We start from the raw sequence: 25,549 nt of genomic DNA, 5'->3' as shown, positions 1-25,549 counted from the left end.
AAAATTCGTACTAATACATATTATATCTATATCATTTGATGGTGAAACAGAATTTCAAGACTAGTATAGTTAATCTGCAATACCTGATCTCTGTATTCCTAGCTTTTTAATTTTTATGTTATAATAATATATAGCCATACAGGTAACATTGAGTACACATTATGTATATATACGATAGAGGAGTTTTTTAAAAATATAGATTATATTATTTAACATCATTGAGGTAAGAAGTAAGTATCTACAATAGAGCAATATTGAATAAGTAGTAAGTACAGTATAATATTTTTATATATTTAAAACAAAAAATTTAAAAAATAATTAGTAAATATTTGTAATAAACATAATAACAATAAAAACATGTTATGTACGAGAAGTTTTTGTTCGAATATGGACAAATTTTAAGCTTTATACATTATAATACAAATTATATAATATGAAATTGAATATTACAAAATGAACTCATTTTCATTTACAGAACAGCAAGGTTTGATATCGTTGCAGTTCGTGTTTGGACTGTATTGTTTTGGCGTAGTTGGGCCAGGGTGAAACACAGCCGACGTGGGTTGCGGAACGAGCCGTATCCACTGGTTGTGCTTTTCTCGGTCAACCCCTTCTGAAACCGATTAATGAAAATCCAGACTTATAATTTATTTATCAAATTATTATGTGCTTCTATAGAATGTGCTTAGATTTCTTTATACTCCATATTACTAGGACAACAAAACAATAATGCATTCAATAAACTTTATAAAATATTTGTGGGTTTAAACTAAGACTTTTTATGTATCTCATTATTGCCATTGACTTAAGATTAAATTTTAAATTAATTAATAGCGTATAATTAATTAATTGTTGTGTATACTATTGTATCCATTTAAGTAAAACATATTTGTATGGAATATTAATAAACTATTAAGATACTTTGTTAGGATTTTTATTAGAAATAAAAACCAATGGATGAAAATTTTGTTTTGTAGATAACTAAATTTTTTAACATGCTAAAAAAGTTAAACCAAAACATAAAGTACTACATTTTCAGATAAATTGAACATGTATTGGAATTCTATAACCATGTAATAATAATACTTGAACTTTGAAGGCATTAATATAAACTATTATAAATGTATAAACATTATTATAGGAAATATTTATTATTTTTAAAGTTTATTGTTTTTTAAGTATACATTTTAAGAAACATTAAGTTATTTTTATTTATAAATACAAACTTTATATAAGCTCTACTATACTAGCTGTATGATTAAAATTAGTGACCATTAAATATGATATTAAATTCTAAATTTAAATATAGATGTACATTGTACCTATCATATTTTCTATATTTTGTAAATGTATATATTTTTATCTATTGCAATATAAAACATATTTTTTTATAATTCATAGTAATATAACATAGATTGATCACATAGTATTCAACGGAAGTCGTAGACTATCAACTTACTTTGCATCGATTTCTTCTTCTCGGTTTAGCGATTCCAGTGTTACATACAAAACCTTTAATAGTTCTTCGAAAATTCCTTGTCATAAAACAATACAATAATGGGTTGATTGCTGAATTAGCATGGCCCAATAGTAGTGTAAAAGGATACCATTTCATTAAATACTCCTAAAAAAAGTATATTTTATAATATATCTATCATACGAATAAATACAAAATAATATTAGGCATAATATTCGTAAATACCTGATCTAAACCAAATTTATCAAGTGTGATGTCTAAATCTAAAAAAAGTGTTAATAAGTTATATGGTAGCCAACACAGTGCAAATATTACTGCTAAGACAAAGAGTATTCTTGCTACCCTACGTCTCTCTCGTACCATTCTGACCTAAAAAGTAAAATATATTAAGGATTATTATTTTGTTAATAACTAAAATACTATAATAATACATTTTTTATTATTAATTATTGAATTTGTAAAGGAATTATTTTAATATTTCATGATCAATTATTGTGTATTCTACTATTCTAAAATTTAAGTATCTAAATAACAACTGCTATACAATAAATTAAGGTTTATAATTTCATAATTATTTGATTTATACTCAAATATATAAGTTCATAACTATACAATTGAATTTGTTACATAGTATAAATTATATTATACATTATATTATTAAGTCATAATATATTTATATAATACATTATTTTACCTGTTGAACACTTATCATGCCCTGCTGGTCATCAAAGGGTGGTCGAACTGCCCATAGTCTCCGACCCATCAACGTGTAGGCTCCAGTCACTAAAAATCCAGGCGTAGCATACACCAGAACAAAACATAAAATACCTGGAAATTGTAATATATTTTTACTTTATTACGTATTACAGACTTCACTTTTTATATTCTAAATTTGGTATAATATGAATGGGGTGAATCCAAAATGATAAACATGCTATAAGCTTAGAATATCATAAAATAAATAATACTTTAACATAATAATATTTAAAATATACCTAATGAAAGAAGTTAAAACAAGTTAAAATTTTATTGAACTGTATATTTATATAATTTTTATAAATAGAGATAAATCGTATTACAATAAGTCAATAAATGTACCATAAACGTGTTTGGATAACGTAGATTTTGCATGTGCATTTCCCCAGTCCTCTATACACCATGCCAAACCGTATCTATGGACTGCATCAATTAATATTGGATCATCTCCTAATTCCACGGATTCTGTTTGACGGACCCACAAAACTGGGCCGAATATAGTCATGGACACAAGCCATAAAGCAAGTATGACCTGCCAATAAAAAAATAGGTACATACATTTAATAAGTAAATTACAATAATTGTTTATTTAGTTTAACATTTTTGCGTATTATTAAATAAAAAGGTGAGATATAACTGGAATAAAAGTTTTAAAAACAAGGTATTATTATTATTATTTTAGATAAAAATTAGAAAATAGTGGTTTTTTATTTTATTGATTTAATTTATGTCGTAGTATATGATAAAATGTCCAAAATATGCGAAGAAAATTATAACGAATGAAATATATTTATTTAAAACTAAACGAAAGTATTACAAAGGCTACTTCTGACTATAGACTCATAAATTAAAATTCCGAAAGTGAAAGTTTGACTGTAAAATATGAATTTAATTGGTTATTTAAACAAAAATTAACATTTTTTTCTCAAATTGTTTTATTTATTTTGTTTTAATTAAAATAAATATTAACTACGGAAACTTTTTGTCCTATTTAATATAAATTATTATTTTTAACACACAATCCAATTTTCTAAATGTTTATACTATAATAATTTTCACATTATTGTTTTGTATAAGTATTGACTTATTTATGCGATGTTTCTGACAAAATTTAGTTCAACTTACCAAATTAAAAAAATACTAATAATAATTTTGAATAAAATAGTCTATCCTCCGAAATAGATGCTGATCCTTCGTTAAAAATTGATTTCTGTTTACAAATTTTATTCATTATATTTAATATATTTATCATTAAAATTTAACACATCAACGATATACTAAATGATGAAATACACTTATACACTTTAAACTATTATAAACTAGCTTACTGCAGGAGCGAGTTTTCCGGTTAAAGAAGAACACATGCACCAATGATTTTTTTTTTTAAAGTCACTTAAAGAAATGTTTTCTAATTTTTGAACAAATTTATTTAACCAGTCATAACTGAATACATTTAAACTCTAAATTTAAATGTTTAAGTATGGTTTTTGAAGTTCTTACATTTTATAGTTTTATTTGAACAAAGCTTAGTAAAGCTTAGTTAAGTAAATCAACTCTGTAGACAACAGGCTATAAAGTATTACGTTAAATGTAAAATTTTAACTTTGTAGTTTGTATGGTATCATATTATTGTATTTAAATGTAGTACTACTTATGAAGAACTATATTTTTTCAAAACTTTTTAGTAGGCATATAGTATACCACTTGAAAGTTGAAAACATTTTTTCGAGTGAATTATGTTTGATTATTCTATTTATTTGTTTTATTTAAATTAATTTGATTGATATTCGTATACTTACTGAATTAATAATTGTTTTTAAAAATAAATGAAATAATTAATCAATTTAAATTTGAGTGATGTTTATGTTTTCTGAGATGATCGAAAACAGGTGATTTCCGTCTCTACGTACGGTTTTTAAATTTTTAAATTTACCGCATTCACATCCTATGGCGTAATGTGTAGGCAATAGAAGGTACATTTTTGTGTTAAAGTGAATTTTAAGCATGTTAAAAATATTGTTCACACTGAAGCCTCGCTTCTAAATTCTAATACGTTAAAATATAAAATTAGTAATTTTTTGGCTAGATTGTGTTATTTGCATACTTTCTATCAATTTAATAGTTAAAACAATAATAATAATAATTTTTACATAAATACACAATATTGTACATAATACGAATATAATATGTATTAAACTTACATAGATGGTTGATTTTCGATTGAGTACCTTTCTGAATGACATCGAATGTTCGATTGCTAAATATCTATCAATACTCATTGCAGCTATGGTAAAAACGCTTGCACCAACTGAAACGCCTATAAATAAAATAAAATAAAATTTATAACACACTTATTAAACTGAATGAAATCAATAAAATCTTGTATTATAGCTGTTATAGGTATAGTAACTAAGTCTCGTAAAATTAATATTTACACAAATTAGTTTGTATTTCATAATAGCACCGTTTGCCTTGCTTTTGGGATAATAGATAAATAGTGTGAAAAATTATGTATTTGTACCATACACATTTTTTTGGTGAAAGTAAATTTACGCATATTTTACTAAAGTTTTTTATAATTTTTCTTGTGCCGTTAAAATCTTGTGCCACCTCAACTTAATTTAAATACTTCTATTGAGATAGTTTTCACTATTAAACAAACAGTTGCAATAAGACGTTGTTCAGACTATTTGTATATTTTTAAAAGGTAAACTCTATATTAATCATAACTTTTCGTAATAATTAATATTTATATATTTAATTATTATATTGTTTTTTTTTATTAATCGGTTAAAATATTAAATAGATAAAAATAGATGTTGATATTGAAGTGTGATTTTATACTAGTTGTATTATTTGTTTTATGAATTATTTTCTGCTCTGAATGAATCATGTATCTTTTAGCTCATGCAATGAATAATGTTGAGCTTTTTCTATGTATAATGTTAGGAATAGGTTAGATTGGTAATAAACAAGAATAAATAAATAAGCATAATACAATTAATATAACGTATACATTTAATAAAAGTTTTGAGAAGGTAAGACATTGAACACGTATCATACTTTATTTAAAAAATGAAAAAAACTTACAACTAAAAAAAGGTTGAAAAGAGGTTTCCGTTAGAGTTATTACACAGGTTAGTTTTTATTTTAACAAGGTTAGTTCTTATATTGAATGAAGAAAAATATTTCTACCCTATTTTACATTTTTAAAAGGTACGCAATTAAAGGAATTAAAAAATGAAGATTTTTTAATGATTAGAGGGAAAAAATGTATATATTTACTAGATGATTGCACTTTTATTTCATAACAATTAAACGGTCAACGGAAAAGAATCTCCAATGTTTGACAACGATGAGTTACACTGCTTACACAAATGTATTTACGGACGGAATATTCGAATATGCGAAAAGTAATTACTACTTTTTAAAATTGAAATATTACACATTGATTTTGAAATTTATGCAATTGAAACAACAAAAGAAGTTTTTCCTGCTATTCAAATTGAAACATACCGTTTTTACTTGGGACAAGTTTGGAGGCTCAAAGTAAGTAGAATCAAATAAGAATATTTAAAAAAATAATTAATCAATTTTTAGATTAATAAAAAATTTGGCAACGTTGTATCCAATTTCACTTGCGACCGTACGCGTTTGAATAGTAAAAATCATGTTCTTTGTTATTCCAGCACTGCATCCAATCACATACCTAAAAACGTACAACGAGCGCAATCGTACTCCACCGATTTATATAGTTTTAAAAATGTTACTGTGGACGCATATTAATATATTATTATAATATACTTTCTCGTATTGTTGTACTTATGAGGAATTTATTTTTATAGAAATTATAAAAAATTACAACATTAAAAATTCATTGTTTAAAATATACATTCATTAATATATCTATTTTAGAAAAGGGAAACATATTTTCTACCTACCTAATGTTTTTTTTTTATTTTCAACAACAACGCTGTACATTTTGACGGGTTTTTTCACTTTAGTGAATATAATCCTTGCATTTTAAAAGCTTAATTCTAGTGCCTCATGTAGGTACTAGTGCTAAATCCACATTCATATTTTGTTATTTTATTTTACATTAGCATATTAATTGATTCAAATGTAATTCAATTATAATTTTCCCAGTTAGAAATTATAAACGAAAGTAAAATTGTCCATCTCTTATTCGAGTATAAGTGTTAAATAAATTGCGTAAAATAAATAAATTTAACAATCTGGTATAGTCGTTTGTCTGGTATGTAGTTGACTAATTAGGATTATTATTGAAGTTTAGGAATATGTTATAAAATATAAATTATATTTATTAAACAAAATTCGCTGAATTATTACCATAATTTCAGAGTATTCGATTTTATAGATATAAAAAAAAATTTCAAAATAATAATTTACAAGTTTAAGGTTAAATTGAAAACTACTTTTATGTAATGTTTGTCGAAGAATTTTTCGGAAGGAAATTATAATAATAATAATAATAATAATACGTTAGTTGTGGACTTTTCCTAATTCCCTCTAGCCCTGGGTATCAAAAATAGTAAGATGATAGAATGTTTTTCCACCTTTTTGTTTTGCAAGTTCCAAACTTTAATTGAAAATAGTTATTTGTTTATTAATTGATTAAGGTTGAAAGTGACGAAGCACTTAAAATAATAATTTTAAGGGTAATTTAATTCAAACTTGTATTACATGCAGTCTAACTGTTGCTGTAAATAATCGATTGACATTTGAAAAAAAAATAATAGTAAAAGCGTAAGAGCTATATAATGGGGCATTTCATCTCAATTTTCAAGTTTTTTTCCTAAATTTCAATATAATATCCATTTAAATAGTTTTAAAAAAAATAAAAAGCTTAATTAAAAAGTTAGATTTCAATTGGGATATGTATGAGTTCTGTGCGGAATCGATGGGTTCCATTATAATTTTACGATTTATTAATTTTATTAACGTTAAAAATTAGATAAATTAAAATTGCAAGTAGGTACTAATTTTTTTAATTAAAATTTTCTATGTTAAAATCTGTTATAGATTATTAAATAAATAATATGTACATATATGGCAGAAACACATGCAGAGGGGACCATTCATTAACAAAAACTATAAGATGGAGGAACTGAATAATAATTTTATTTTAATTTATAATTGTAAATATGTATAATAAAGAAAATTATAAAATAAATAGGCCCTTTCAATATCTTTAATATTTTAAATACTCAAAATCTCACCATTGAATATAAGTAAATAGGTATATGGGGAAAATTGGATAAATGAAAAATCACAGGAAGTTAATATATATTATTATATATATATACATAACAACGAATTAAATTTCTGGGACAAATCAAAATCTTGATAGACTTCTTGAATACCAAATTTCTATATTATTATTTTCTATCGATAACATTTTCATAATATTTTAACTGTTTTTAAGTAATTTATAGGCAGATAAAATATTTTTTATGGCCAAAATACTTGAAAATATTATACAATAATTTTCCTTATAAGTTATTAATATTATTTTAAAAATATTAAAAATATAATTCTCTTTATAAGCATTTGAAATTTAGATTTCTACAAAAATTGAAAATTATTTTGTAATTAACAATGTATAAAGTATTGTATTTGTATAGTTAATACATGAACATTTAATATAAGATTACTGACAAGTAATTAATTCTTCAACAAAAAGATTTAAAATATATATTATAAGCACGATTATATTTTTATAGACATTTGAAATTCGAATTTAAACTAAATTACATATTTAAACATGAACAACGATGTCCGTTATGTTTTAAATTTGATAAATAGTATTCACGGGTATTTAACATTTTTATGAATATTATGAATTTTACTATACGCAATTAATTTTTCAAAATATGTTGATTATCGTTGTCTTAAGGTAAGGTGATATTGACTCAAAATTCAGTAATAATAACATAACAGTGGCATAAATAGTGGAGAGGGTAAGGCCCCCCTCCTTCACCGAAATTAATTCCTATATACGCCACTAATAATATGGTATAATATGGTATAAATTTATATTACAGTAAAACCTCGATAAGACGGAATCGCTTGGGACCATGCAATTTTTCCGTGTTAACAGGGTTTCCGTTTTGACGGGGTTCAAAAAAATGGAATTTGAAAAAAAGTACCAAAGAAATTTTCCGTATTACCAGGGTTTCCGTTTTACCGAATTTCCCGTCTTATCGAGGTTTTACTATATTATACTAATTAAGCATTACAAATATAATACATTTTTTAGTATTATAGTATAAGTTTTCAGTAAAAATTAAATTAATCTACCGTATAATACTAACAGTAAAATAAACGTAATTAATAGCAATATCAAAAAATGTATCATAAATTAAACACTTGGTGGTATAGGCTGATAGACTACCTTCGCTCAAAATTATTTATTGTACTCATATGCAATGATATATTATTTAATTAAATATTTAGCCATTACAGTGACCCACTTGATATTTACTGAATAGCAGAGTTTTACTCACACCTTATTTATCATGTATTCACTCTCCAATTACTTATTAAACAGTTTTTTTCAAATATTTTATTTTATTTGATGTAAATTAGGTAGGCAATAGTATTTTAATCAAATGTTGTACCTTTTCCAGTCTATTAATATTTGTAAATGCAAAATTTATATTATAGTTTAAATTATTAATTTTTGTTTTAACATTAGATTCTGAGTGAAATTAATTGGTTTTATATTGATGTGTGTATTGTTTAGTGATGAGTTTGCAATTGTTTTTTTTTTTATAATTAAAGGAGTTATCCTTATAGAATGATTTGTTCTAAAAGATTCCAGTACTTTTATTATTGATTGAACAATAGTTATATTGTTAATACTTTAGGCTTAAGTAAAGTTTTGTTTTTAATTTGTATTAGATATTTTTCCAAGAGTAATTAAATACTTCTGAAAAATTTTAAAAATAGGATGGAGAAATAACCATTATGTTACAATTAAAAAAAACTAATAAATTTCAAAATTTTAATAATTATTAATATATTCTATAATTTTAAGAAATTTTACAATCATTCTTCTCATATAAAAATAAACAGAATATTTAAGTATAATATTTCATCCTATTAATTAGTCACTACAGTTGTTTAAAATATGTACACTATACAGGTACCTACTCAATTAACTGTGATTTGTTGAGTTATTTATTTAGTAAATAATTTTATTTCACAAAAGTCAAATGATATATTTGTATAGGATAATAAAATATATGACTGATTATTTTATCAAACAAGGAATTAAAACATTTAAAAGCAGCCCAGGAAAAGAGCTCGAATAATCAAATTTGAATCGGACATTTTACTAAATAATTATTAAGTTTTTGACCTGACAACTTAAATGCTCAGCCGTTTCCCTTTTTTAATTAAATTAAGCACCATCATTAACTACAAGTGTGTTCCAAAATTATTCGCAGGTAGCTATACAATATAATATAGCATTTACATGTTTCATGGAATTCAGGAATAGAAAGAAACATTAAAAAAAAAAATAATAATTACTCAATAAATAATACCGATGATATCCGTAAAATAATAGCTGAAAACAGTTAACTTAACAATTTACTATTTTTGTGTTCGTAAAAAAAAACTGTAAAACGTGATGTGGCATTGTAAAAGTTTGATTAGCGTATATGGAATCTGGATTTTTAATAATTTGGATTTTACTTGGATTAAACGTTATAATATTCTCAAGTGGTTTTGAACGGTGAATGTTGATATTTTTATTTTAATATTTAAAATGATTTAATTTAATTGAGATTAAAAGTGAGTAATAATTTTTTTGGGGATTTAGAATTAATTTTACGATTAAAAACTAATAAAATTATAAGCGCCAGTTTGAATTTTTTAAAGTTAGATGTTTACATTGTTTGTTAAAAAATTATAATATTATGACTAAAATAATAAACACATTATCTATTTAAATACATTGAATGAAAATCGAATATCTATGAAATTACTGTTTTAAGAATTAAATAAATTATAGAAAAGTATAATATAATATTTCAATTAAGTACAAAGAAGATAAAAACTAGCCTCAATCATTTTCTGGAAAAAAATTCAAGTTACCAATAATATTCTATAAATGTATGTGAGCCAATGTATCTTTTTAGATATAGTTATTAAAAATATATGATTGAATGATTCTAAAAAAATTACAACAAATACTTAATTTTTAAAGTTTAAACTTTCAGTTAAAAACAGTGTTTTTTTATAGTTCAAAAATATAAATCACATTGTTGAAAAAATTAATTTTAATTAATTTTGAAACAGCTTAAGAATATTTCAGGATATTAAAATGTATTAAATTATAATAAGTGCAGTATAAAAGGAGTAATAAATCTGGAATATTTAGTTTCATGATCAGTGATCACTTTCAATAAAAATGTTTTAAAACAGTATTAAACATAGTATGGCTTAGATTTTAGGTGAAGTATTAAGTTGATTAAATTAGATCTAAGGATTTATAAACAATCAATGTTTCGTAATTTACGACATTTTTTATTTTATATTTACCTATTATGCATATACATATTACTTTATTAGCTCTTTAATACACCAATATCCATTGAAAGCAGCTTAATCTGTATGTGTAGTGTACCTATTTATATAAATTGTATTTTAAAAGCACACTAAAAAATCGAGTAAAGTACCGAACACGGAAGTGTAGTTATTTACAAAACATTTAAAACATCAAATGACTTCTTTACTTTACAGTCAATGACGTACAATTTAAATTATTTTGCGATCGCGTATCAATTTCGGAATTTGGTATGGACGAGTGATTCACAAACAATTCCTACTACATTAAGAATATAGTTGTATAACATCATCTAACCAATTTTAGAATTCAAAACGAACGAAGAATGAATGATGATTTTCAAAAGAGTAGGTACCATTCCCTTATCGTCTCATCAATGGCATGAAAAAAGTACGATCTTATTCATTTAAGTGTTCATGAGCTAACAAATAACATGTTTATAAACACCTTTTTTTTATTAATATACGTATACCATTATTATCTTCTTTTAAATCTAATAATTATATACTTATCAACAGTTTTAGCAGTTTTTTTTTATTGTCATAATTGAATAAAGTTCTTCGCTGTAAACTTTTATCCATTATTAATATACAAGGGAAATGAAGGATTATACGCTAATCTGTTTTTACTTATTTAAATTTACATTGTTATGCTTCAGCATTAGATTTACACGATTCCCTGGTTAATGTGTCTTTTCAATATAAAATAATAATACAGTTTGTTGTAGCAAAAGCGTGTGAGTTTCGGTTTGTGGATCCATGTCAGCTAGAGCATAGGGTCAATACTTTTCTTTTTTCGGCTAAATTATTAACAACTTAAACTATACAAAATATATATATATATATATAATAGTTCTAAGTTTCGGTGGAGTAAATAAATATTCTACAATGTTAAAAATCATAAATCTCTTGCATTAGGAAGTGAATAAATAAAATAAAATAAAATAAAATTTTTGTGTAGATAGTTTGCCAACGTTAATATCCGGTTCGCTGATGTAATAAGACAATAATTGTGTTTGTGAGTAGATGAAAAGAATGTAGAATAAGAACTAAATGTACAATTTGGAATATTAAAAGGAATTCAAGATAATATTTCAGGTCAATCGATTTCAGAGTTAAGTAAGTCATAATGCCAACATAAATCATTAAATTGCCTTCTAAATTCTAGTGTTTCGATATTAAACTCTATGACCAGAATGTTAAGTACTATATACATTTTGTTCGTTTTATATGCTAAAAACAAAGAATGCAATTTTGAAGTTGTTCTTATTTTTGGATGAGATAGTTTTGATGTGGTTCCGAGTTATTGACCATTATTCAGAATTAATCAAATAAGGAAAAACTTTAAAACACGTAAGCACAAAGGATCGATAAACTCTCAGCAGTTACGTGTAAGAACCAAATACACGTAAAGCTTTATTATAGGTTGTATTTATATATTATATTAATATTATTGTTATGTACTCGAACATTACTTTTACTGGGCTGAATTAGATTTTTTTTTACAAAGTACATAGGGCATACTAGGAATATATTTGGTGACTCAATTACTTTCCCTAGTATATTTTTTCATTTAAGTTCGTTTTAACTTTACTCATTGGCATGGGGTCAAGTTATTAAGACACATTAATTGTACTCTACAAACTTGTACGAAACTAGTGTTTTTCACAATTGTTCGTGTATTTCATTGTTTCGGCATTATAAATGTATAAATATTAAACATGGATTATTAAAATATTAAAATAAAATGATAAATTAATAAATTAATAAATATACAAAATAACAAAACACATAGACAGAAATACGTCCGTTCGTTATTAGCGACTGAAATGTACTTACCTACTACTAATTTTATTCTACATAAACACTTTGTTATTAATTCCTTATAATAAATAGTATTTTGTTGTTCAAATTACATTTCATATTTTTAAAAAGCTGGTGTTTAAATTTAATATGATATCTAGTATAATAATGTACCAGTTATTACCTTGTAAATACGATGTTAATTTGCACATAGTCTCGCCGTACAGCCACAAGCCGGTCACCGATTGTCCAACGGCCATTGGCATGCATATGAATGTCACTAACAGATCGGCGATGGATAAGTTCACCAAAAAGTAATTGGTCACACTATAATATAAAAAAAAAACTTCAACAAATACATAGTATTTATTATGTATAAATTTAACTATTGAAGTAGTGGAAATTGCATACCTAGCATTTGTTGGGGCTAATGAGGCATTGGTATATTTCAAAAATATTTATTATTATACATTTTATATTTTAATTCATATTTTGTTTAATTGAAACTGAATTTGTATAGTATACTTACCTACCTAATTTTTTTTTTATCTGACGTAAACGTTGCGTGCACTATAAAATGCAATAACAGCGTGAAACAACTAATGACGAAGGTCATCAATATATAGGTATTATATTATAATATAAGCTACTACGTCGGTCAGCTTATCGTGTCGTAAATGTAAATATATATCTTTATTCAGACAGATAAGTTGTTTGAAAGCACGCGTTTTGAATATTTATCAACGACCCATGTGATGTGATCTAGTGGGAAGTATCGCCTTTTGATTCGGCCATATTATATGTATACTATTTTATGTAAAGTTGATAGTATTATGGCTTCAAATCATATCACTAGCTATTATAGTATACCTATACGGTTCTATATATAAATATCTATTAGATTTATACTCTGATTTTACTCAATACTGTGACAAAAAATAAGTCATTATCTACTCGTTAGAGGTGTTAATATAGTTGTCAATTACCATTATGCGTAAAAAATAAGCTTAACCCATTAATATTGAATATGATTTATTATCAAAATTATTATATATTACAACTTCTACAAATGTAATCACTTATGTTTAATTGTAAATGACTTTAGATATATGATATTTAAGTTTTTGAGCTATGTTCTGTTTATGCAGGAATAATGTTCAAATTTCCGAGGAAATTGTACTCATGTTTAACAGCAGTGTGTTTAAATTCCCGGAAATAACATTACCAACTGATTCAATCATTATTTAAGGACCAGCCTTCATATTAATATTATACGTAGAAAATTATGCTATATTTGGACGTTTTTGCGATGTGTCATTAAATGGTCTTGTAACCGAGTGGAGTGCATTTGTCATTTTGCATGACTGAGGCGCAAAAGTGTTATGATCCGAGACATTTAATTGCACGAACTTAAAAACAAAATAAAAAAAAATTGAGGAAAATTCAAGTTGTTATTTTGTTTTTTTAGTCTATTCAGCAGTATTTTTTGAATTTCACTTTACGAACGAGAACATTTTCTGAATATATTTGAATGTACATAATGTATTTGTATAAACTACCGTATACTATGTTTAGTTGGTTAAAATAAAAAAATCACGAGATGTTTTTGCTTAACATTGAATTTTTCTTTGTCACAAATACTATCTTCAATACGGGTATTTGTGTATTTTTTTTTACCAATTATTTTAATTTTAGAACAGTGTGAGTAAATGCATAAGAGTATTTTACAAATTAAATATATAATAAATACATTTTATTTTACAATACACTAATAATTTATTGTTTTTCTAAATAAACATAATAAGTAATTATGAGTAGCTAATATATATAGGTACATTCCATTTCTTAGTTAATATCAAATTTAGTTTATTTAAAATAATATACCTAATATATTTTTTATTGAAATAAAATACATTTATCTATGACTATAGTGCAAGTTGTAGATGAAATAATGATATAATGTGGCGTGGCAGTATAACTACAATTACAATCAAAAACCTTTCTTTTATTGTTTTGCTAAAAAAAGAAATTATTAATTTGGTTAGGTATTGCTTTATTTTACAGCCGTAATATTTTGTTAAAACTTTAAAGGTTGGTCCATAAAATAACTTCTTAATAATGGTTATTAAAAAAAAAGAATTAACGATTATACCCGTATTAGGTTGGGTTGAAATTGAAAAATATGATTTATTGCATTTTCCTGTAAAAATTACAGTAAATCATTACTTAATGCCCTCAATTAAACAAAGAGTACACGTATTAAAAAAAAATCCTTGCCTACCTTGTGCACTCATAATACGAAATCGTTAAGCAATATAATATTATACTATATTTTATTAAAATTTATAATTAATCATTAATTGACTTTAATACCTATTAAAATCGACACAGGAGTCGAACATTCTATCATAAAGCTACATCATAATGTAGGTACATACAAAAAATTTATATTTAAAATTATTTGTAAATATTATATTATTTTCTCACAGATTATAAGTAGTAAGGGGAATGGGGTTGGAGATAACTCGAAAAGTTCGAATGGGAACCAAGTTTTTTTACAAACATGATGCGAAGAAAATTTTTAATTTATTTTAGTAATTTAGCAATATAAATTAATGCAAGGATCTATGCTTGGGAGAGATTTAAAGGTTTTAGAAATTATATGTTGACTACACACCGCTAAGTAACAGTGTGCGTGCTTAGGTTTAATTTTTATAATATAATGTTAAGATATATTTTAAAATATAAGGTCTTATACTTAACTAATATACTTAAATTCAATCAGAAAACTCTTTCTAATGTCTAATATTAAAACTGCAATTATAATTATCTTAATATTTTGTTCTGAATCTATAGACGAGCACATTGAGAGCTTTTTGTATATTTTATAAAGATAAATGCTATTGTATTTTCTCGAGTAAATAGGTGTCTACAATGAAAATCTATAAAATAAATTAAAATAAATTGATAAATTGGATAAACTCCATACTTTAAAAAATTAATCATTTTTCATAGACATTCTAAAATAAGGAATCAAAATGTAATCAAGTCTTAGACTATAATAAAAAAATAATATTGCTTTATAGAAGGATTTATTTCATTATTGATAGATTTCATTTATAATCGTTTTCTTGTATAAAGATAAAAAATTAAATTAAACGTGTATTTTTTTTTTAAAATACAACTTAATCTGTTACACATTACACTAAACAAAGGTTATTTTAAGTTCACGGCGGAAGAGAAAATACACCAAATCACAAATTCCGAATAAATTACGTACAAAAAACAATTAATAAGGCAACGACGACACATATAGTAACATCGAGGGTTGGGATGCTGCAATGCTATCCGCTAAATCGATGCACTTCAAATAGCTGTACATTATTAACCACTCATGTCTGCATTTTTGTTTTTACAAATTCGTATCGGTGAAACATTATTAAATACTACCGATTCAATATAAAAAAAAAAAAATTCATGAAAGTATATATATAATCATTGATTATATTATATTTCCTGCATACAATATTGTGTAACCCTTGTTTCTATCAGCATTTTATTTTACATTTTGATAAAATCGATTTTGTTATTTTGTTGTAATTAATTCAAAAACGAATAACCCTAGGTAGATAATTTAAAATTTCTACAAACGGTTTTTAAGCGTTATCAATAACTGTAAAACTAAAAAAAAATCAATTTTTATATTTAATCCCGATAATCATAATATGAAGAACCTTGTATTACATTTTCAAGTGCGTCGAATAAGTAAACATTTTTTATTGACAATAAAAATTGAATTATCGAAAACTTTTCATGTTTGTAAATAACTAAAAGAATCAAAATATTTTGAAAATAAAACCATAGATAATTTTAAGTATCTATGGTTATTTGTTTATTTCTAAATATTTTGTGTTTATTATTATTATTATTTAAAATACTGAATTTGGTTTAATGGAATATATACATGTTTTTAGTTTGTTGACTAGTTAGTATTTCTAACTAGTATACTTGCATAAAGATGATTTATAACTATATTTAAATAATATTTTTCTTTAAATATAAAGCAAGACTATATTATGTCAAAGTATTAAACACGTTGCTTTTATGGTCCTTTAACCTTTAAACGTTTATTTATTTATATCGTTAGCTTCTAGATTTTATCTAGAATATGCTACAATTATCTGGGACTCAAATATTATTAGTATTTTCAATCATATTGCACTGTATTCAAAACACATTTTTTTCGTTTTATTAGTTTTAAATTTAATATCGAAGGCTCCTCATTCTGATTAAAAAAATATTAGTAAGTTTATAAATCTTCATATCTTCATATAAATCAGATAGACATTTGTGAGATTCTTATGTTACTTAATATATATATATATTAATAGAATAGTTAATTTATATATACCTACCTGTATTAAGTCTTTTAACTTCAATATAAACTGCTGTCATAATGTTCAACAGAATATTAATATTGAAGATCAATGCTTATTTTATATTCTTTTTTTTTTTGCATGCTTCCTTTAAGTACTTATAATAAGGCTATATGCAATTCTTCTCGATTAATATTGTATTAAATAATGGTAAGTTCGATAGTATTGACTTTGATTATTTTCTTTGATACATATTGTAATTATGAATACCAATACATTGTTTTTTATATTATTTTATTGTATGTAATTTTAGTTGTTAAATTAGTTAGTAATTTCTAATTATTACACTTTTATATTGTATTTGGTAGTTGATAACCAAATACAATAAATAAAAACCACTTGGATTCGCTCTATTTGTTCACGTTTAATACTGTTTGCTAAGTCAGAGCTTTAATACACTTAGAGAATTACTGTCGAAAAGTATCTATACGTTTATTTTACGAGGCATTTTCATCATGTTGTGTTTCGCGTTTTATAGTGTATGTTACCCGATACAGCTGTGAGTAGTATTATACTATTATATATCTAGTTAATATAATACCCGATAATATAGATTTGTATATGAGTGTTGTTTCTACTTTCTAGTGATAATAATCTGCCTAGGAAGTAATTTTAAATTAATATTTGGATATTTGGTATTTGTTCTTAGTTTTAGTTATTTTACGATCAAAGTAAGTATAGCTAGGTAATATAGAGTTTAAACGTCACATTATTTTGGTAATTATAACTTAATTGTAGTTTTATTTTTTTTTTATGAGCTTATAACAAGTAGTTACTATAGTTCAACATGTATATCTTATGCTTAAATATAAAATTTAAGGAATATAATAATATTGAGATAGTACTTTAAATAAATATATATCTGAGGCTTATTAAAATGTACAGATAACGGATTATACAATCTGTAAGTAAAAATATTGTAATAATTAAATTAAATTAAATTTATGTTTTATAAAATAATTAAAATTTATTTTTATTTTTACGAGATACGATTGACGTGCGATGTTTGAGAAAGAATAAATTAAAGTATTAAACTTGATTTGAAATATAATAAATACCCTAAACATACTAAATACATAGTTTTAGCATATTTTTATTGCCATGAGAAAAAAATTAAGATCATGAGTTTGATTGAAAACAAAAATTAATATACCTATACTTACTACTTAATTACCTATCTACATTCTATTTAAATAATCATTATGAAAAACCAATGCATTTAGCTTAAACTATTATTTTTATAAATTATAGATCGATTGTTTGGGGTATATTTGAAATGTTTGTCTGAATCAACTCTGATCTTTGGGCTATAAATAAAGTAGTGCATACAAATAATATATCAACGTAGAAGTTCATTTAGTCTTTGAAAATATAAAATTATACTGATAATATACAATTGGGAATATAACAATGGGTATAACAATGAATAATAATAATAATTTTGCAGAGAAATATTTTTTTTTTATTTACCAGTTGTATCTGCTGTTATAGCTGTTGGCCTATTTGTTTGAGATTCTATGTGACAGATTTGTATTATCTATTAGTCATATTACATCGCGCATTAAGAAATGAAATAACGAATTCAAGTCATATTATGTTTGTTGTAAACAACATCATTATGGTTTAAATTACCTGTCGAAAAAATATTAATAAAGTTCAACATTTACGAATGATAACATACATATAATCAAATATATAAAATAATATTAAATATTATTATAAATATTAGATAATAACGGAATAGGCGATGTTAACTATTAGTACAAGCATTAAGTCGAATACCTATAAAGATGAACATACAGATATAGTAATAACCATGATGACTGATTCTAATAAAAAGCATATACAACGTTTTTAGGTATGATATGCATAATTAATTATAATTCTACAGATTAATTTATTAGTTTTATTTTGTTACAGTTTATTGAAATTGAGTTATGTTTATTTATGCTTATATTATATATATATTTATGCGACTGTTAATTTGTTAATTTATTCTATTATGAAATAAAAGTTATATTGCAAAATTTAATCATACGATATCTATAATGATATATTTTATCATATTATTACTTATGATACAAATACCTTTCATATTTATTGTATTAAAATTACCATGGTGTTATATTAATATAAAATCTATTCTAAAATAATTTTATTGTTTTAAATATATACATTATGATGTGTGTATATTTAAGTTTACCAACTATTTACAATTGGCCCTTAAAAATTATACTTTTCGAAGTAAAGTGTTTATTTTATTTCACAATAATATTTTATAACGTTCGTTGATTTCTTATTGATTTGGTGTTTTCTTTTAAAATTTAAATATATGAAATGTATTTATAAACAAAGAATTGTTATTTACATTTTAAGTTATTCCATTTTTAAACAGACTACAGTATAATATATCGAAGTCGTTTATTTTAATCGAAAAGATTTAATTTTCCATTCAAATATGAAATATGTAAATATTAATAAACCAAATTAAAATAAATGTTGTTAATATGACGGTATTCATAAATTAATGACATAATCATTTTCGAATATATACTACTTATAACTATATGTATTCATATTATAATTGTTATATCTATCTTCCAAGTTCAGAATCAATCAATAATTTGAAAATAGAAACTTCAACTAAAAAAATATTGTAAATATTTTAATAAAAATACCTATTAACATCATAATTTTATTATTTTGTGAGATCGATGTGATTTTCTTATATTATTTCACTACTAAAAATACAGACACGCTGATCTGATATATAAGTTTATACATTTAAAACTCTAAATTAGTTATTAAATTTAATATACATAATTTAATGTCTTTGAAAAAAAATTGATATTTGTACAACTTTTTATCGTAATTATTTACTAAGGTTGTAATTATTTTGAATGACTATATTCATTTTTAATATCATATTCCGAAAAATAATATTTTTTGGAGTATATCGATATATTAAAATTTAATTTCTGACGAGTGATTAATTATGTAGTTATATAACCATAAATTATTTTAAAAAAAAGATAAAACTTTTTGAAATTTCGAGTGTAAACACAACAACGAAGTTCCTGCTGTCCGTATTATAATAATCGATACACTTTAATTAAAAGTCCGTTGAAATTTTATATGAATGACCTATAATAACTTAATCTTTATATATTACAATATAATATTGTTTATAATTTATATTATGCAGAAACACATTATTCTTAAATGCTTGTAAATGTTATTATTAATTACACGCTTAATACATTTTGTGTTATTCTTATAATGATATGATACCCATATGTACAACTATATCGGATAAGTTACATAAAAAATAAACTAAACATAATAATGATGATCCGTGGACAAATCCACAAACAATCCTGTATTGGGCCATTGAGTAGAAGGTTTTTTAGAAATCGGTATAAAAGAAATATATATATATATATTTTCTATAAAGCTTTGATTTCCAGTTGAAGTAACGTAGGTATACCATTACGACGAAACCCCAAGTGTATAAATTGTTCGTGCCAAACGTTTATACTCACGTGGTTATAAATATTATATATATATATATATATATATACATTATACACACATTTTATATGTATTGTGTATATTAAACGATACGCTATTCACTACATTCTCATGGTGATAGAACTTTGCACCTAAGTTCTTATTGATTTTGTATTTGCGTTTATCGTTCAAAATCCAAAACCTTTTTTAAAGTGACCTCAATAATGTTCCGAAAAATTATCGCTGATAATACTATAATAATATCGAGTTGTTGTGAGCTTTTTATTCCATTAATTGTTGTCTCTATTTTTATTTTTCTTCCATAAAAATATGCACATTTACTTTATGCATAGGTACTTCTTATATAAGTATTAAATTATAATAATACTAATAGAAATATGTGTACAGTGTACACCTAGTTAAATAGAAAAAATGATTTAGGATCTATTTCAAATGTAATCTTATGTCACATAATACATTTTAAAAACAATATTTATTTTTAACTATTGGAAGCTTTGGATAAAGTTATACGTTGTATTTATTTCAAAAATAGTCGTAACAGGTGTCTATATAATTTTTTTTTCGATTCAGTATAGCATTGTGTTTATTAATGATTATAAATATTATCATATACTAGTATACTACTAATGATTCTTCACGGGGGAGGGGGTTTTGGGTATGCTAATTTTGATAGGATTATGAATATTTTGGGTGTTAAAACTATGTGCCAGTACAGTAGTGCACTGTATATTATATTGTATAAAACAATAGCTTGACCTTTATGTATTACCGAATTTCCCTTTTTTCTCCAATGTTGGTTTTCATCGTCTAAAACTTTATCCAATAGAAACAATATATAATAATTAATCATTGTATGGTATTGATATTTGAAGATTTAATCAATTTCAGTTTTAGAAAAAATATTAATTTTTTACACCTATTATAGTGTAAATGCGTAAGTATTATATGATAATATATTGTTTGATTTGAAACAAAAAATCCGACGTTCGACTTTGCTGGAACTTTTTTTTTATGAACATATACGAGGTACTTATGTTTGTAATTATTATAGTTTATTTTTATTTTTAATTATTATTTATCTTTAATTATCTTCTAATAATTGTTATGATCGGCTGTCGAAGCGTATAAATACAACTGCAGGCTATGTAACAATAAGTTAATATATATTTAGTTAGTACACTAAAATTGCAAATTATGTAATTTTAGTTATTGATCATAAAAGCAATACGCCAATATCTATTTATTTATATCGTTAATAACAATATGTCAATATAGACCGTGAACTCAAGAATACAGAGTAAGTATTATTTGATATTTACAATAATATCTTAAGCAGAATAAATAATAATAATAATAATAATAATAATAAAAGATCCAGTAGAATATTATTTGATGAAAAGTTTATGGAAATTAAAAGTGGAATTTCATTAGCAAAACGATTGATAGGGGACTTAAATAATCAATTAGATGAGGAAAGTCAAATATTACGAAGAAGTGTATTTATAGTAAGATGAAATAAAACTTTAAAATTTATTTGTGGAAGGAGGGTAGATAACAATCAATCGAATTAGATAAAAGTTAAATAATAAATTATATATTAACAATGTATCTTCCATTGTTAATACTGAATACATTTAAAACTTTACGGATGGAATCATAATCATGTGAAGGATAAAGAATATATAAAAAATAAGTAGCAAATTATAGGAATTTGCGTTGAACCCTTCAACCATTACCTACTGAATTTATAGATAATTGAGGGCACTAAAGAAGATATTCTTAATAATAAATATAATATATTATTTAATATGCAAATATCGAATACCGATTAATAAGTTATAAGATAATTTACCGCTAACCATATAGTGAACTATACAAACACACGTAATATTAGAGATATATCGTAATAAGTAATAAATCGAACATATTTTTATTTGAATTTTCGTACTTAAAATATCATGTAAGTTAACAGTGTCCCTTGGCCGTTACCATTATACCAATTACCGAGTAACTAAAAACGAGACGAAATATCATCCAATTCCATTTTAATCACCAATAATTATTTGAGTGCATTCCTGCCATCTACCTACACCGAATTCAACATATTATAATATAGTGGCTACACGGATAACACATAACCGTTATACATGATATCGTGTCACTTACATTTACGCGCGTTCATGTGAACTGTACTGTCAACTGCTCGGTGTTTACATCATTCGTTTTATCAGTGATACTATATTATGTATTATATGTTTTTGTGTATAAATTATTCAAATACATTTTTGGCGACGTTATACAAACGTTTATATTAGTGAAACTCAAATAAAATAAGTTATAATATATAAGTTATACGATTGACAATTTTGTTCATTGATTTTATGTGTACACAGTTTCTATGATTATTAGCAAAAATACAATTTTTTAAATACTGTTGGTGTATTCTACAGAATACTATTGAACAGTTTTATTATGTTATGAATCAAAAATATGATATTAAATGGACCGTTCGCATAATACTGAATAGTATGCGCTGTGTTTTGCGTGTATGTCGTTTACAAAAGATTAATTATAATTTTATTATTGAAATATATTACATAATCGTACAAATAATATATGCCATGTAGTATATGGTAAATAGGGTCTTATGAAATGACGTTAAGTCAGAATAGTGACGGTGTACCTAAAAAGTTTACCCATAATGTCGTGTGATTTTAGTTGATATTAAAAAAATAATTTGTTATTAAATAGTGCAGTGTATAATATTCTTGATTAAATACATAATCCGACTATATAAAAATGATATACTTTTCACATTTTTAAATCATATTATTATAAGTAGATACCTAATGATAATTGGTAAATATAGGTAGAATCGTTTTCATTCGTTAAATGTGTCGAAAAAAGCAGACCTAGTCAATTTTCCGTTCTAGTGTTTAAAAGATCATCTCGATGTCGTCTGAGTATTTTTTTTTAAAATGGTCCTAAAAGGTTAATTTAGGACTATTCGTCTTATCGACATTTTGTTCAATGAAATCGACTAAAGTTCTAACACGTCCTCTGCGTGTCATTTGATTGATGGCACTTTCCAATTGACAATTTATTTTTTCATCCGATCTGTGACTTTTTGTAAAATAAAAACTAGAGGATTTTACCAACTTATTATGTAGTATTTTTTGAAAATGCTGATTTTTATATATCTTATTAAATATAAATATTTTATTGAAAAGCTTATCAAAATGAATTTATTTTTATTTTTACATTTTACATGTGTTATATTATTTTCCTGTAAAAACAAAAGCTTAAACAATACGTAATGTAAGTTTACCTACTTTAATATTATATTAAATAATATATCATATTTTTCAGCTTAGAAATTAGGCAACTTACATTTACAATGATATAAATATAATACTAAACTTTCTTTTTATTAATTAAATATTGTGATCGTTTTACACCTAAAGAAAAAACTAAAATAGAAAGCTTGTTATTTTATTTTCTCTGTAACACTCTTTAATGTCCGATAAGGTTTGTTCCATAAACATAAGTAAAGATATAATTAATGATATTTTTATATGTTAACATTTTTTTTTGCCTCAAAAAATAAATTCTTATCATATTTTACAACTAACTGTAAAAATAACCACTCTGTATATAAAATAAAATAAAAGATTTTAGCCTGTGTTTTATTTGACATTTATGCTATTAAAGTAGCGTATTCTCTTCAACCACAGGTGGTTCTAACGTAAATATTATAAAGCTCCTAACAAAGTATAAAATAATGTTGTCAAGGTATTATGATCATCCAATGTGTCGTTTTGAATAACATCAACCTTGTAGAATTTTTGTTTGAATAATAAAACCTATAACTTTTAAAGGTACTGAAAATATATCTATTTTTTTATACTTTATTTATTATTATTTTTTTATTATTAGCTATTAGTATAATAAAACTTTGATACATCAACAAATCAACAATTAAACTTTTAAACTATATTATACAATTTTTAAAATAAATATTTCACAATACGATTGGAAAACGCTGTACTTATTAAAATCAGTTTTATTTTTTTGTAAGTCAGCTTATCAATGCTGTATATTTAAAGTTGTAGAACTCACTATACTTAACCTTTATTTTTTTTATGCATTTATATTATACTAAGTCTTTAATTTTTTGAAATTTTACAATACATAATCAGAGATTATATTTTAAATAACTCAATGTCCTTAAGTAAACTTAAAATGTGTACTATTACTACTATTATACTAATTTCTAAAAATTATAATTTGAATAAGTCCATTATTAAAGGAGAAAGTGAGAGTGAGTAATGTCTGTTGAATTGCTCTGTATAAATGTTTATTGTTAATGTTCTTGAAATAAATTTGTATTATATTGTTATGTAAAATTTATATTTTTATTTTGTTTTAATATTTTTAATAATTTGTAAGAAAAAAAGACCCAGTCCAGTGGAAATAAAATAACATGTGTCGTGACTCGTGTATAATGTATACATTGCATTTTATAATATAAGTTTTTCGGTGTGTTTGATGTCAATTCAGAAACTACGGAAAACGAAATCACCATAGTAACCAATAAACCAATAAGATATATAAACCTATGGTCTACCAAATGCGGAGGCAATCAGCCTTAAACCATGACGTTTGACATTGTATGAATAAGTATAAAGACAGTCTACTGAATTATGCGCTTAAATGGTATAGATATATTCATATCACACTAAATGTATCTAAATGTATGATGTACCTACATAGACCACAGTTTAAATTGAATACATATTGAAAAGTTTTTTTTTCGTACACTACCTGTATAGACTGAAGTCGGAAAATTATTTATAACGCATTGAATAACATATGATTATCTTGTCCTGAGGGTATTTCAATGTGAACGTGTTATAATCAACAATATTCGTACACTTATATTATTGTTGAA

General features: G+C 24.1%; 1 protein-coding gene across 2 annotated transcripts in view; it reads right to left on the bottom strand.

The window, feature by feature from the left end:
- Nucleotides 1-270: 270 nt before the first annotated feature.
- Nucleotides 271-25,549, bottom strand: part of LOC132918034 (gastrin/cholecystokinin type B receptor-like) — a 115,875-nt gene continuing 90,596 nt past the window's right edge. The window contains exons 3-9 of one of the 2 annotated variants that reach the window (XM_060979083.1): nt 12,816-12,958; nt 4,435-4,550; nt 2,576-2,765; nt 2,172-2,305; nt 1,703-1,846; nt 1,460-1,624; nt 271-620 (exon numbers count right to left, since the gene is read on the bottom strand). In XM_060979083.1, the coding sequence (XP_060835066.1) occupies nt 447-620; nt 1,460-1,624; nt 1,703-1,846; nt 2,172-2,305; nt 2,576-2,765; nt 4,435-4,550; nt 12,816-12,958 (1,066 nt within the window). In that variant the 3' untranslated portion in view covers nt 271-446. The remainder of the gene's footprint in view (nt 621-1,459; nt 1,625-1,702; nt 1,847-2,171; nt 2,306-2,575; nt 2,766-4,434; nt 4,551-12,815; nt 12,959-25,549) is intronic. The other variant, XM_060979084.1, reaches the window with a different exon arrangement.

Source organism: Rhopalosiphum padi, chromosome 1, assembly GCF_020882245.1.
Source record: "Rhopalosiphum padi isolate XX-2018 chromosome 1, ASM2088224v1, whole genome shotgun sequence".
In the NCBI taxonomy this organism is placed as follows: domain Eukaryota; kingdom Metazoa; phylum Arthropoda; class Insecta; order Hemiptera; family Aphididae; genus Rhopalosiphum; species Rhopalosiphum padi.
The sequence above is the reverse complement of the archived record's forward strand: the minus strand, read 5'-3'. Positions and strand labels throughout refer to the sequence as shown.